Source organism: Typopeltis vanoorti, chromosome 2 (assembly GCF_054136105.1).
Source record: "Typopeltis vanoorti isolate ZY-2024b chromosome 2, IOZ_Tvanoo_1.0, whole genome shotgun sequence".
Taxonomy (NCBI): domain Eukaryota; kingdom Metazoa; phylum Arthropoda; class Arachnida; order Uropygi; family Thelyphonidae; genus Typopeltis; species Typopeltis vanoorti.
In genome coordinates, this window is record NC_143550.1 from 70,091,543 (window position 1) to 70,106,750 (window position 15,208).

General features: G+C 33.8%; 1 protein-coding gene across 1 annotated transcript in view; it reads left to right on the forward strand.

Moving 5' to 3' along the window:
- The window catches only part of LOC150109149 (transient receptor potential cation channel subfamily A member 1 homolog), a 475,501-nt gene that overhangs the window by 104,657 nt on the left and 355,636 nt on the right, over positions 1 to 15,208 (forward strand). The window contains exon 8 of the mRNA XM_090411752.1: positions 10,524 to 10,719. Coding sequence (XP_090267878.1) covers positions 10,524 to 10,719 — 196 coding nt within the window. The remainder of the gene's footprint in view (positions 1 to 10,523; positions 10,720 to 15,208) is intronic.

Sequence of the window (15,208 nt, forward strand, 5' to 3'; positions counted from 1 at the left end):
GGGGTGTACAGGATATGATAGTACTACATGAAAAAATTACATCACTACTAACTTCCTATCTACAATTTTCCCCCAAATCAGTCTGTTACTTGTCAAGACTCCAACATTGTCAGATCTTATATTTCTATCGTCTAAGGCAGAGCTTCCCAAACTGTGGGCCACGGCCCCCTTGGGAGGCCGTAAGTTTTGTTGAGGGGGCCGTGAATTAATGAAAACAAATTTAAAATGTTTTAAGACTAAGTAGAGTTTTTTAATCTTAAAAGAAACGTATTTAATTTTTATTTTTTACTTTTTAATGGAAAAAATCGCACATTGGTGTTAGTTCATAAATTTTGCTTCTTGCTTATTTCGGCGCTTAATGAATATTAGTAAATATATGCTTATTCATATAAGTTTCATTTCAAAGGTATTGATAAGAAGCACATAAAATATTACAAACCAAAATCTTGAATATAAATACAATAAATATTATAATAATATATATCTATATTACGATTTTTTTTTCGATGAGGGGGACGTGAAATATTTTAATTTCACGTTGGCATCCATAAGTTTTGGAAGCACTGGTCTAAGGCACTTTGTACCGTATCAATCCACCTATATTTTGGTCTTCCTCTGGGTCATTTTCCTGCCAACCTGGCAGAGAACACTTATTTTGCTAATTTTTTCACACCCATTCTATTATATGACCATACCACCTGGATTAGCTCTGCTAACGCATTCCTGGATGCTGACAATGTCAAGTTCTTTCCTAATATCCTTGTTTTTAATATGATATTGCCATTGACGCCATCTGTTCACACCTCTAATCTTTCTCAGGACTCTCATATCTGCGGTCTGTAGTCTTTAGCCAAGTGTTTTACTTCTGACCCAGCTCTCAGATCCATAAGTTAAAACTGGTTTGAACACTGTCTTGTACACAGCTAATTTAGTGTTCCGACTAATTTCTCTCTTATTCCATATGAATTTATTCAATTGACTTCCCACCATACCAGCTTTGCTGATTCTGTTGTCTATTTCTATATTGAATTTACCATCTTCACTAAAAATCGTGTCTAAGTCGCTGAAATGTTTTACTTGTTCCACAGGTTCTCCATTCACAACACAGTTGACATTTTCAATGATTCTGTCCATTTTCATTGTCTTTGTCTTTTTATTGCAACCTTCCAATTCCAATTGTCCAATTCCCCATTCTGATATTTGCCCACATCACTATACTTGAGACTGCCTGCCATTCAAGAAGATTAGCCTCATATTTTGTGTTGAATACTATGGCTACTCCTTCTTTTCCTTGATTGTCATTTCCTGAATATAACATTTTGTATTTATTGTTCAGAAAGATCTCACCAGTTTTTGTCTTTTTTGTTTCAGTCACTCCTATTATGTTAATCTGGTACTTATCTAATTCCTCAGCTAGCTCCATTTCTTTGCCATTCAGGCTTCTTATGTTGATAGTACCGATATTTAACTCTGGTGATATTGAGTTGGGATGTGCTTTCAATTTGTTCCAGTAGCTGACTTTTCGCTTTGATTTCCTGGTAAAAACAACGGGGGCCTTGTTTTACTGGGCAATGCTGCAGCCTGCATGAATTTTGTATATTGGTGTACGCCAATAAGAATACAATTTGGTCGGCTAAATCCCAAATTCCCAGCCCATCCTCGTTTGTTCAGTATTTAGGTAGATACCCAACAGGGTGCACCATGAGAAGGTGAGGATCGGACATTAGGTCAGAAGCCCTGGTCATTTCTCCGCATTCCTTTAAAGGCCATATGGAGGTCTTCTCTCAGTTATATAGCTTTGACCCTGAAGCATCCTAATTTCAGACTTAAATTTTCTAATTGTAAAAGTATCTTGCTCCTAAATTTAAATGCTCACAGTTTCATCTTTTTTTGTGTAGCTCCCACCAATGAAAAGTTTTGTAAATCTTATAGTACATACATACTGTTGGTGGACTAAGATTTTTTTTTCCCTATTTTGAATTAATGTTATATATTTTTAATGTAGTCTGGAAACTGCTCTAGAGACTAAGCATGAAACTTTATCAAGCTACTGCAAGCCTCCAATATGCAGGGCAGTAGTCTTATATTGGGCAATGAAATTCATCTCCCACCTAAAGATGTTCATAAATATTCATGCTCATGGTAGGATTCAAACGCCTTTTGGTTGGAGAGTGAATATGTTAAACACTCAGTCCATCAGACCAGCAGAATGAAGCCATTTGGCTTCCTTTCTACCAACTGCACAGATCCACTTATCGATATAACATTTGCTATTACTGTGATTTTTCAGAAATTGGTCATATGTTTTTCAGAATAATAGGTAATCCTAACTGCACTCCAAACAAGCTTGAGTTTGCATTGCTATCACTTCCTGATACTATCAAAGGTGTATCATTTACTATGACAACACTACATAATTGAGTTTATATACTGTTCTCCAGCAACAATGTACAAGGTTTCTAATATTTTGCAATCTTATATCTCTGGGTTTCTTTTCTGGTATGAGACACCTGTTTTTTTTAACATTTTTTTAGGTGACACCTTTCTAGGTCATATTCAAGTGTGTGCAGGGCTCACACACACTTCAATGCTAATGTCAAGTTCCTTTCTAATATCGTTGGTTCTGATACTCTGCCATTGATTTTGCATTCATTCGTTTAATTTTCATCAGGACACTCATATCAGTGGTCTCTAATTTTCAGTTAACTGATTTATATCTAACCCAGTTTTCAATATGTAAGTTAAAATTGATTTAAACAGTGTCTTGTATACTACGTTTTCGTCTTGTAGCTAATTCCTCTCTTATTCTGCATAAATTTATTCAGTTCACTACGTTCCATATCACTCTTGTTTATTCTTGCATATTTAATTTGTCATCAGCATTATAAAAAATCCCCAAAGTAAAAAGTCCAAAAGTTAAAGAAAAACTACATTTTTACTTGTATATGAAAAAATTTTCATGACTACAGCCAGATGTGGACAAAAATTTATTTCCGGCGTACTAATAAATTATATTACACAAAAAATGTGTTATAATTTTGTATAAATTAAAGTGCATTACATTTTTGGCAAAAGTTACAAATTTCGTAAGGCTGTAGTTAAGGAATTAATGTACATTGTTTACAGAGAACTATGCAGAGAGACATTTCAGATTGGAATATATCCTCTGCAAACTGCTATGCTCTCACAGCATTGTACTGTAAAATTCATTGTAGCTTAAAAATACTAAAGCACTTTACATTGATTTTTACAGAGGTCAAGTCCCGTGAGAATGTTACAAAAATAACCTTGTTTGTCTCTGTATATTTTGTGCTAGATATTATTGTAAATAATCCTTTAGAAGTTAAATGTATTTACTCCTTTAACAAGGATATTTTAGAATGTCAAAAACAAAGGCAATGTCTTGTCAGAACGTTGTCTAATAGCTCTCTATGAGGGCATAAGAAAAGTTGTTTACGAATTTTGTGTGTAGGAGAAAGTGCTTACAAGCTCTGTGCATAAACACCTCCAAAGTAAGTCTGAAAGGTTCAAACAACTTTCCATTGGATGGCAACTTACGATCAAAAGAGTGCATGGAGGAGAACAAAGAGTGAGTTGAACTTAAAAGAAGATGAAAGAGTTATGCCAAATTCTTAGGTGATTACAACCCTTCGTGCAATGTCTCAGAGAAGGAATAATAAAAAGGGACAGAGCCGAGCATAGGGGGCTTCCAGTCGCCGATGAGAGAAGGAACCCATTCTGCAGTCAAGAGAGATCTCCCAGTCGCCAATGAGAGAAGGAACCCATTTGGCAGTCAAGAGAGATCTTCCAGTCGCCGAGAAGAGAGATTGAACCTATTCGGCAGTTGATGGCAGTTTCAGTTATTGGAGACATCAAGATAAAGGAGCCAGTCGTCCAGACATTACGGCGAGCCCAACCCAAAGGGAAAAAACCGACATAAATGTAAATACCCGAAGCAGCTTCGCTTGGAAGTGTTTCTTTTCGCCATAGGAGAACAACCTTTTGCTGGAGCTGTACGAGTACTGCAGGTCGCAGTCCACAGCCCGCTATTTTCCCGACAAGATACTGCTGATGCCAGACATTCCTGAAGGAAGCTCGATATCTGAGATGAAAGAAATGCCATAGAAACTTTTGTGCAAGACTTTTGACTGAATGTGCGATACAGAGCCTTTGTAAGTTCCATCCTTTTGTACAGTTCCTCTTATAGTATGTTATAGATGGACTATTAAGAATTAGTTTAATAGTAATAAGAAGTGTCCTTAAGAGAATCAATTGGCATGTTGGAAGTTGATATCAAATTTGTAAAAATAACTTAACAGAGAGTTAAGTTATCTAACCTTTTTGCAAGTAAACTAGAAGTTTAATAAGTTGAATTTGTAAGTAGAGAGTAAATAAGTTTTTGAGTTAAAAAGATTATTTAGTGTTGAAGTAAAAGTGTTCTAATTTTATGCTAAAGATTTTATAATGGATAGAGAAAGCAATCTCCCTATTGTTTAATTCATGTATATTTCATATTAATGTAAATAAATGTGTTTTAATTATTTGTTAAAAGAGTGCTGCCTGATTGTTTATTTACAACTGCACTGTTCCTAAAAATATCTGACTCGTGAGCGGGAAACTAAGTGAGACAGCCGGAAGCGAGCATAAAGTTAAGTGCAAATAGATCACGACTGTTTGTGTAAAGTTTTACTGAAGGAATTGGTGTTAGAGAAAGGGAGAGAGAAATTAACCGACCGTATTACTGAGTTTTATGCCAATTAAAAGATATTAGTGGTGCAGTCTCTATAAAACATAAATTTTCTAGTATCCTTAGACATAAAACTGGTAGTGCAAAAGGCAGATAAACACAGTACCCAATAATATAAGAAAGTAAAAAAGATTACGAGAGAATTTCAAGCAGCAATGCTTCTCCCTATTGTATCCCAGATGTGCTCTATGGGGTTGAGATCTGGGGAGTATGCTGGCCGGCCACTCGATTTGATTAACATCCTTGGTTCCAGAAGTATCTCCGCTGTTGCTGTATGATGTGGCATGGCATTGTCATCCATAAAAATGAATTCTTCGCTTACAGCACCACGGAACAATCAAACATGACATTGAAGAACTTTGTTGCAATATTGTTCACCAGTCATAGTCGCTTTTTCTAGCATTTGTAGTTTGGAGCTTCCATTAAGCATAATGCCTCGCCACAACACGACCCCCAGCACCACTGTATCTATCCCTTTCAAGAACATTCTTGCTATGGTAAGCAGTATCACTTTCAAGCCAGATCAAGTGTCATCTAGAATTGGAGGAAAGACTGAATGTCTCTCATCTGTAAAAAGTACATTAGCCCATTGGTATCTTGTCTAATTTTTATGGATATAATGCCACTTAAAATGTGCTCCATGATGAGCTGTATATAAAGGGATGGAGACTACAGGCTTTTGGGCATAGAGGCTTACTTATCTCAGACGCCTCTCAACAGTTTGTTGAGATATCTACATACCTGTGTTTGAATGAAGCTGACCTGCAAGCTGATGTATCGTATTGTGTTGGTTACATTTTTCATTTATAACAGAAAAATATAACCAACACATCATCTAAATAATGTCTTTGAGACATAACAAGTCATCCAAATTTGCAACTGTATTTCTTCATGAAAAGAGCTTCTTTCAAACAATTCACTTAGTGCAGCCTTTTATCCTGTTGAGTGCTACATGACTTCTTTGCATGCAATTCAAAAATTTGAATGTATACCCACTTTCTACTTGAAATCATTAGTTATACAAATTACCACAAGCTGACTCATCTAAATTTGCAGTTGTAATCTTCAGGAATACTGTTCATTTTTAGGTTTTGGACACTGTATGTCTAAAAGTCTATATGGACACTGGTGTCTAAAAGTCTCTTTCTGTTTCTGTTTCCTGTTCCTATTAACACCTTCCCAACAAGACCTAATGCATAAAGTGTAGCTTGGCATCACTGAATTTGAATCGTAGTGTATGGAATACATTTTAATCTGAGAAAGGTTAAGGATAAACTATATTGATGGAAGATGAATCTGTAAAGGGGTTGTGGGATTAGATTAGATTAGTTTTTTTTTTAATTCCATAGGTGATAAGGTGTAATATACATTACCTAAAGAAGTGTGTCTACTTGCAAAAGATGAAATGCATTCATTGCTTGGGTAGACATGTTTATTGAAATAATCAGGCCAATTTACATTCCCAGCAGTGAGTTATTATAATTCTATAATATAGTAGATCATGTCTACTATATTATAGAATTATATTATTATTATGATATCTTTATTTTTTATAAGTGGTCGTGACCATAATTTGATCTTAAAACTTTGGAAGATAAAAACAAGATATGAATGCAGTTTGCTAAGATTGTGGACAGTATACATTATAAAAAATATTTTGTATGTATGTTGAAATTTAAGTTTCAGAAGTCTTTAAAATTTCGAAGTAAAGGAGATGAACTTCATTGAAGAAAAGTAAAACAGCAAAATATTCATTTTTTCTAATTATATATATATTTTTTAGTTATTTGTTGTTTATGTGATTCCCACTCATGAAAGGTTCTAAATCATACGGCAAATATTATATAATGGGTGAACTATTTAATGTTTTTTTATATTTCTTTATTTTTTTACTTAATCCAGAAACCCTGCTCTTAAGACAAAACATGAAATTTTGTGAATTCAAGCCTCCAGTCAGAAAGCAGTAATTTTACAAAGTGATGAAATCCATCTCCCACAAACATCTGTGTCCCACACCATGCATTGGTTGTAGAGCAGATGTGTTTAACCACTTGGCCAACCAGGCTATGCAAAATATGCCTTACAATATAGATGTTATTTGTATATGTATAGAACATACCTATATACTTTTTAAACATCGTGTTCATATTAGAGTTGTTACAGAGTACATTTATATATTTGAATAAAAATAAGTATTTAACATAACATAAATATTTTATTTAGATGTGCTGAATATCAGTTTTTCTTCAGTATTCACCCAATTTGGTATGTATGTTTTTTTTAATATTTGGCTTCGCCAAATCAGTAGAAAGATTTGGTATTTGGCTGGCTACAAAAGAAATATTCCTGTTTTACATGAGTCATAACAAACATAACCAATTGGGAAAAGTCTCAACTTATTTTCCACAACTGCATATAAAGACGCATCAATTGCAATAGGTACTTTTTTATTTTAGTCTGTATTATGCTGTCTTAAAAGGTATTTATATTATGAAGTATTAAAATATTTTCTTAAAATATTAAAAAATAGTACAGTTTTGACAATGAATAATAAAAAAAGTAATATTTGGGAGTTTTACAATTTATACAAAATGTAAAATATGCAGACAACAAAATCTGGGTAATGCAGAAAAAAGGAAGTAAGCACCTCTAATTAATCATGTAAAAAATTTGCAAATAGCAAGGAATTTGTAAAACAATGACACCTGAAATATCAAGCCACAGAGTCTAAAATAAAAATAAAGAAATGATATACATACATACATACATACATATATATATATATATATATATATATGTTACATTGTCATATCCCCACATGCCCTCAAGGGTACAGAGGTTTGACATACATTAGTTTATAGGGTGAAGTTAACCCTGTGAGAATGGCCAGTCCTCAGCAGAGTGCCAACAGCATCGAACATTTGGTTCCCTTCCAATTACTATCTGTGCTCAGACTTGCTTAACTTGCATGAGCCATTAGTAGTGGAGACTCTACCAATCAACCTTTGCTGGCATATATATATATATATAATTGAATAATTAAAAAAATATAGGATGTAGATGACAAATAGGCAAAATCTTTGCATTACACAATGGCTGAAATTATTGCATAGGATAACAGACCATACTCAACTGTTCAGAAAAAGATTTGTGAGGCTAAATGAGTAAACTTATTCTGCTGTACTGTTTCTCAGAGAAAATTATTTCTTTTGGCACCAGCAACCAGCATATTCATTGAAAGTGTTTTTACAGAATCTGGAAACACTTATGAAGAAACCAGACGTATGCTATTCCCAAAACCCTGAAAACTCCTTTTCTTTAATCATATCACAAATTTATTTTGATTACTAAATCCATAATTATGCTTTATATTTCATAATTTAAAATAAAAGTTCCATTAATATTTTTATTTTGTTATTTGAGGAGGAAATAAGTGCAATCTAGATAGAATTAGGGAATATTAAGAAGCCATCCTTATTTCATAGCCAAAGAGAAAATAGAAAAAACTTTCAAAAGTTTTTTCTGTTTTGAAAGCTGAAGAAATAAGAATAGATTTTTAATATTCCCCCGTTTCTGTACATGTTAATGTTACTGAAATAAAGCCTTTTTATTTTTTTTATTAAATGCAATATTTTTCTGATTTTTATGTTGTATTGTTTTTTAAATGATTGTTCCCTGTAAAATTAAATGACAGTTTTTTTAGAAATGGAGAATATTTTGGATCCACTTGTATTTTATATAGCCATATGTAAAAAAAAAAAAAACACATAAAAGTTTCTAAATTTACCAAAAACTTATGAAAATGTAACCTTCAGAATCAGAGTTGTTTGGCTTACACTATTTAAATGACACAAACTCTACCCAGAATTTGTACATTTGCCTTTTATTAGGTTTCACTTTTCCTGAGAGCTTGTTGGTTCTCATCAGAGACCATTTAGAGCTGCAAGTGGAAAGGAAGACAGAAATTCTCATTTAATACTTGCACATACTATGTCAGAAAGTTAATTCATCATAAACGAACTCATGTCAGGTGCATAATAAGATATTATGGTATTGAGCAGAGGTTTAAAATTTTAATGTCAACTATATTATGAATTCATCCATATTTTCTAGTTAAATGTAGAAAGAAACTTAAGCTTCTTTCTACATTTCTAAGTTTCAAAAATTTACTAGGAAGTTTATAAGAAGACTATCTTCTCATAAGCTCTCTGGTAATTTTTGAAACTTTTAAGTTTTTTTCTACATATGGCTATAAAATGTAGATGGACTCATAATATCCCCCATTTTAATATCTTATTTATGCTAAATTGAAGCCTCTTGGTTCTGTATTATAATGTTTGATAGTTAGTATATTTAACAAAAGCAAAAATTTGTGTTTTTATCAAAGAAGAGATTAAAAGTCTTCATTTTGGCATTGTAAAGATTCGTGCTTATTTCATAGCTTTGTATATGTTTGGAAACTTTGAAAGTTTCGAATAAAGACTAAAAAGCTTATGAGAATACAATCATCAGCATTGTAGTTGCCTTAGCTTGTACTACCTAATAAATCTTCCAAATTTATATTTATTTATAAAGTTTCTGCTTGATCTCTGATAAGAACCAAGAGTTTGAAACTGCCTAACAGCAGTTTCAAACTCACTAATATCAAAATAACTAATAAATAGCAGATATATGGGAAACACTCATGTCTTTTAAGTTGTGCAAGCTAAGACAACTTTGCAAGATTGTATTCTCATAAGCTGTATAGTCTTCTTTGAGATTTTTCAAGTTTCTATATATATAATATACATGGGGATATTGAATTAAATTTTAAACATTCAGAATTAAATTTTATAATTATATTTACTAAAATAAAGAGCCAAAAGGTTTCAGTTCGGCAATGCAAAATTATATAAATCAAGTGGATATTAAATCCAGCATTATTTCAAAGCCGAATGTAGAAACTATGAAAGTTTTGTAAAACAGTTGACCAGAGAACTTATGGGAATACACTTGCTGGCATTCACGAGTTGCCCTAGTGCGGACTATATAGAAGATGTGAGCTCTTATCCAAGCATCCATATATTTGCCTTTTATTGCTTGGGAAAGTGCTCATGTCTTCTATATGGTCTGCACTAGGGCAGCTTGTGAATGCCGGCAAGTGTATTCCCGTAAGCTCTCTGGTCAACTTTTTTTATGAAACTTTCATAGTTTCTACATTCTGCTTTGAAATAATGTTGGATTTATATCCACTTGATTTACATAATTTATAATTATATTTTCAACAAAAAAATAAAATAATATACTCATTAAAATTTTTATTAATTTTTATTTAGTGTATGTTTTGGCCAAATTTCAAACCAAGTAATTCAGTGCTTCAGCCAAATCATTGTTCTGTGCATCTCTAAATACATTGATAGTCTGGTTGGCCAAGTAGTTAATGTATCTTCTCTCCAACTAACGAGTTGCATGTTTCCAAATCTCACCATGGTCATGGATCCTTGTGAGTGTCTTTAGGTAGAGATGAATTTCATTGCCCAGTGAATTTGCTGCTCCACTTATTTGAAGCTTGAGGTGACTTGAAAAACTTTTCCATTTGGTTTCCCTGTAGCATGGTTTCCAGATTATGTGAAAAAAAAAAAAAGATAAATATAAAAAAATAAATCCATAGCCCACCAGTAATAGTAATGTAACATACATTTATTATCTTTTGTGGATGGGAGTAGTAAAAAAAAATAAAAATAACAATGGTAGTACAGATAACTTGAGCAGACTATTAAATTTTGTTTTATTGCAGGAGCTGATGCAAACAAACCAAGAGAAAATTACACTTATCCTCTTCATCTAGCAGCAGTTACTGGAAATCTTACTATTGTTAAAGAACTCATTAACTGGGGTTGTAATGTTAATATTGTAAATGGATCTCAGGAAACTCCCCTTCACCGGGCTGCATCATTTAATCATGAAGAGATTATTAATTACCTTCTTGAAAAGTATGACATGATTTATTTGTTATAATTGAAAATAATAACAGTAATAGTAATAATGATTATAAAATCAGTATTAAAATGAAAAGTATAGTATGGTGCAAAAAAAAAAAAAAAATATATATATATATTATTTTTATGGCTAATATGGCCTACTTTTGTTTAGGAGTGCCCTTTTTTTATAGTGTCATTGGCTTTTTACTCAAATCTTAGGGCATTACTGATGCCTAATAAAACTAATATACAAAGAATAATATAGGAGGAAAATTCAGACATACAGTGGTATCTCACTAATCCGAACTAATAAAAACCATGCTCGTTCAGATTAGCGAAAAGTTCGGATTAGCAAATTTCCCCCCAAGAGACAACAATAACTAGCGTTTAACACAAAAATAATCAGATTCTAATGGCACATCAATGATAGAAACTGATAGAAAAAAAGCTACTGTACTGTAATGTAAAACAAGAAATAATACAGTACACAAGTTTATTTTAGTAAAAAATTTAATTTCTTGTACCTGTATTGTTGAGGATTCTGATTTAATAAAATTGCATAATTTTAGATTTCACAAAATAAACACACAAAAAAAAGGTTTTTATTTCTTTGTCACTGATTTTCTTTTGTTTCTTCGAAGCTAAACCTTTTTGAATGCTTCTTCTCGGAGCTGCATTAGCAACAAAATTTTGTGGAATGGCATATCATTTGCTTAGAACATTCTATACACATATTAAAACTGTAAGCTGCCTCTTCATGTTTTACTTTTTTTTTTCATCGAGTTCCTCATCGTTATCATTGTCTTCTAATTTATTAGAAGATGATGGTGACTCTACATAATACATCATAAATATGTAGCATCATATTTATAATTTCAGCATCTGATTTGATTTCGATTGCACTTTGGTTCTACCTGTAATCCATTCTGTAACATCTGTTTGTGAAATTTGATCATCTGGATTTATATTTTTAACCACATTCGTTTTGAATTTCCTCTTTTTGTGTATATTTGTGATTCATGCCGACAATACAGTATGTACTGTACAGTATAAAAAAGCAAATGTGAATACACAATACATCAAAATAGGCCTCCAGTATAACCCTGCAATCGACAGTACGAAACAAATACTGTACTGTAATAATAATAAAATAAATAATAATTATTAAATAAAAATAATAGTACACAAAATAATAATACGTAATAAATAACATTTTTTTTTCTTTCAAACTGCAGTTCAGATTACTGGAGGGTTCGGACTAAAGAGGTTCGGATTAGCGAGATACCACTGTACCTTTTTTGCATGTTGTTGGCTGTCTCCTTGTCCCTGCGATATGCATTCATCTGCTGTTAAAGGAAAGGGGTTTGGGAAAAGTGGGGTAAAGCAATGTGGGGGAATTATTTGAAAAAACCCTGGTTTTTTTATATGTATGATATTATCAATTATTAAGGCTGGTAGAGCGCACTTTGGGAAGGGAGGTGAGAAAAGGATCTGAAAATAGAAACTATTTTTTGGGGAAGAGGATGGCTTGATGGGAAAAGGTCAGGGGTGTGAGCCATTTTGACAGTGCGTCGTCTTCGGAACTTGTGAGAGGTGGAGGCTATGTCATGTCGGCTTGGTGTTTCTGTCTTTGGTGTGCTTGTGTCATCTCCTATTGGTTGGAGTCGTGATCTAATTTTTATGTTATGGAGATTCCAACTCTCGGAGAAACTCAATAAACGTCCACGTCCCTACATAATCAGCTCACACCCTGTTACTCCCGCCCCTGACCTTTTCCCATCAATCCTTGCTCTTCCCCAAAAGATAGTTTCTATTTTCATATCCTTCTCTCACCCCCCCCTCCCAAAGCACTCTCTACCTACCCTTAATAATAATAATATTATACATATAAAAAACCCAGGTTTTTTTTCAAATAATTCCCCCACTTTTCCAAAACCCCCTTTCCTTTAACAGCAGATGAATGCATATCACTGGAACAAGGAGATGGCCAATAACATCCAAAAAACGATATGTCTGAATTTTCCTCCTATATTAGTTTTATAACATATCAGTAATGCCCTAAGATTTGAGTAAAAAAAGCCAATGACATTGTAAAAAGGGGGCACTCCTAAACAAAGGCTATATTAGCCATAAAAATAATAATTCTTTTAGAGGAGTAATATGGGAATTTTCCCAGAAATAATATCTATAAAAAGAAAACAGTACTGAATAAATGTATCAATATCTGTTGTGGAGTAAATAAATGGGTTTATTAACAAAGAAATATATGTTTGCACATGATGATATGTACATCCACAACTATTGGCAGAATCTTGGTTGAATAAAGCATTAACGATAGTAGGTTACATGCTTGATATGGGCACCCTGTCTTTCAAGACAGTTTTGTAGTGCATGTAAATGTTTTTAAGTCATCTTGAAGAACAAGGGTTGGGACATCTGCTGGACATATCATGTAATTTTATACCTTAGTTCATCAAGGTTTGAAGGCGAGTCATGGTGGAATACCCATCCTTTCAACATACCCCCAAATGGAGGCATCAGGTGATGTGAGATCAGGAGAAAGTGAAGAGTTTGAGAATTCTGTGAACCTTGAAATGAGCCTTCTGGGGAATTATTCTGATAAATAGGCTCTAAAACCACATGATGTGTGACAGGTTGCTCCATCCTGTTGGAATACCTGTGCACGAAATGGAATGTTTTTTGCATTACACATCCTATGCAAATCCTGAATGAATGAAACCAACACATTCTCAATGTAGCAGTTACAGCACCCTCTTCAATGAAGTGGGGGTGGGGGGGCATTATGCCACAGCCAGAAACTCTTCACCATGCAGTGACCTTCTTGCTGTGAAGAGGTTTCTCTTGGACAAATTCAGGTCTCAAGAAATCTGTAGGTTTGGCTGTTTACATGACCACTTCGAAATGCACTTCATCCAAGAACGAGACATTATGGAGGAAGGATGGATCTTTGGCCAGCACGCATGTACAGTATTCCCGCTGTGCAGCATAATTTGTTGCTGTTAAACACTGAACCATCTGAATGATGTATGAAAATTCTCTGTAGTGACCACCTTGATATCCCAAGTTTTACTGCTGTTCAGTGTTGACTGTATTTCGGTGACTGTAACACTTGCTCCAGCACATGCTCATGATTCTCATTTGTGTTAACAGCTTTTGGTCTCCCCAAATGTCCTTTGCATTGCTGCAGAACACTCTCAGTCCATCGTATCCTCTCAATTAAGGCAGTGATAACACTATTGCTTGGGGCATGCTTACAGTAACGATGAACAAGCTCCTCACAAGCATGTCATAGGCTTGGACCATTTGCTCTACCAACTTCGTATGAACAAAAATAATGTTAAACAGTAAATGTCTTTTCATCCAATGGCAACACCATGGTACAGCTAAATGTAATGGCATAGACTCTACTCATGCGCTTTCTATATTGATGGGCATGCAGTAACGGCATATCTCATAGCGTATGTACTGAAAGGGGGGAGGGTGTTGAAGTTCAATATACTGTTTTTTGTGCCATACCATATATTTGACTGTATGTGATTGTCTTTCAAAGTTATGAAAGACACATAGTCATAACATATGTTTTTAATTGGATTGCCAATTTCCACCATGGCCACTCACTGCATATATACCACTTGTGACTAATTTTGAAATGCTTCATTCTTTTTGCATTCACTTTTCTTTTTATATATTAATAACCTATCTGCTTCTATTAACAATACAGTGTCCTCTTAATCTTGCTGCAATACTGGAAATCTTAACAAACTACATAAAGAAGTTTCCTATATCAAAATTGCTGATAGATGGAGAATTTAAAGCATTAATAAACAGATCCAAAACATAATGGTTAAAGAGAAATGCATCACAGTAGCTAGATCATTTCCTTTAGGTCACTGAAATTATATGTTTGCTTTCACAATGAGGCCAAATAGAAAAAAATGTCTTCAACACAGCAAAAACAGAAGTGGGGGTGGGGATTTAGTGGATTGAAACAAGTTATCTCTAGATGGTTCAAAAAAATAGTTCAAAAGGCTACCCATGGCTATGCCTTCAACCAAAACAAGATCTGTTTATAGATCTTGTTTTTCCAGCTGAAATATGACCGGCCTGGTTTGCCGAGTGGTTAGCATATCCGCTCTCCACTGAAAAGGTTGTGGGGTTCAAATCCTGGCATGGGTGTTTGTGATTGTCTATGAAAATACTAGTGGTGGTGGTCGGTAGATGGCATTGGTGTAGTTGGTGGATTGAGTGGAGACAGAATTGTAGAGCAGGTGGCCTCCCTCGATGAGTCTTTGGACTCATTGGAGGTATTACGTAATAATAATGATATTCTGATTGTATCACAAATTGAAAAATCTTCACATCAGAAGAGAAATTATCGTATAGAAAACTAATAGTGTCAGACAGCAGAATGTTGGTAAATAGAGAATCATTGTCAAAACTAAAATATCTGACTCATGTGTGGACAGACTTATGTGTTCGT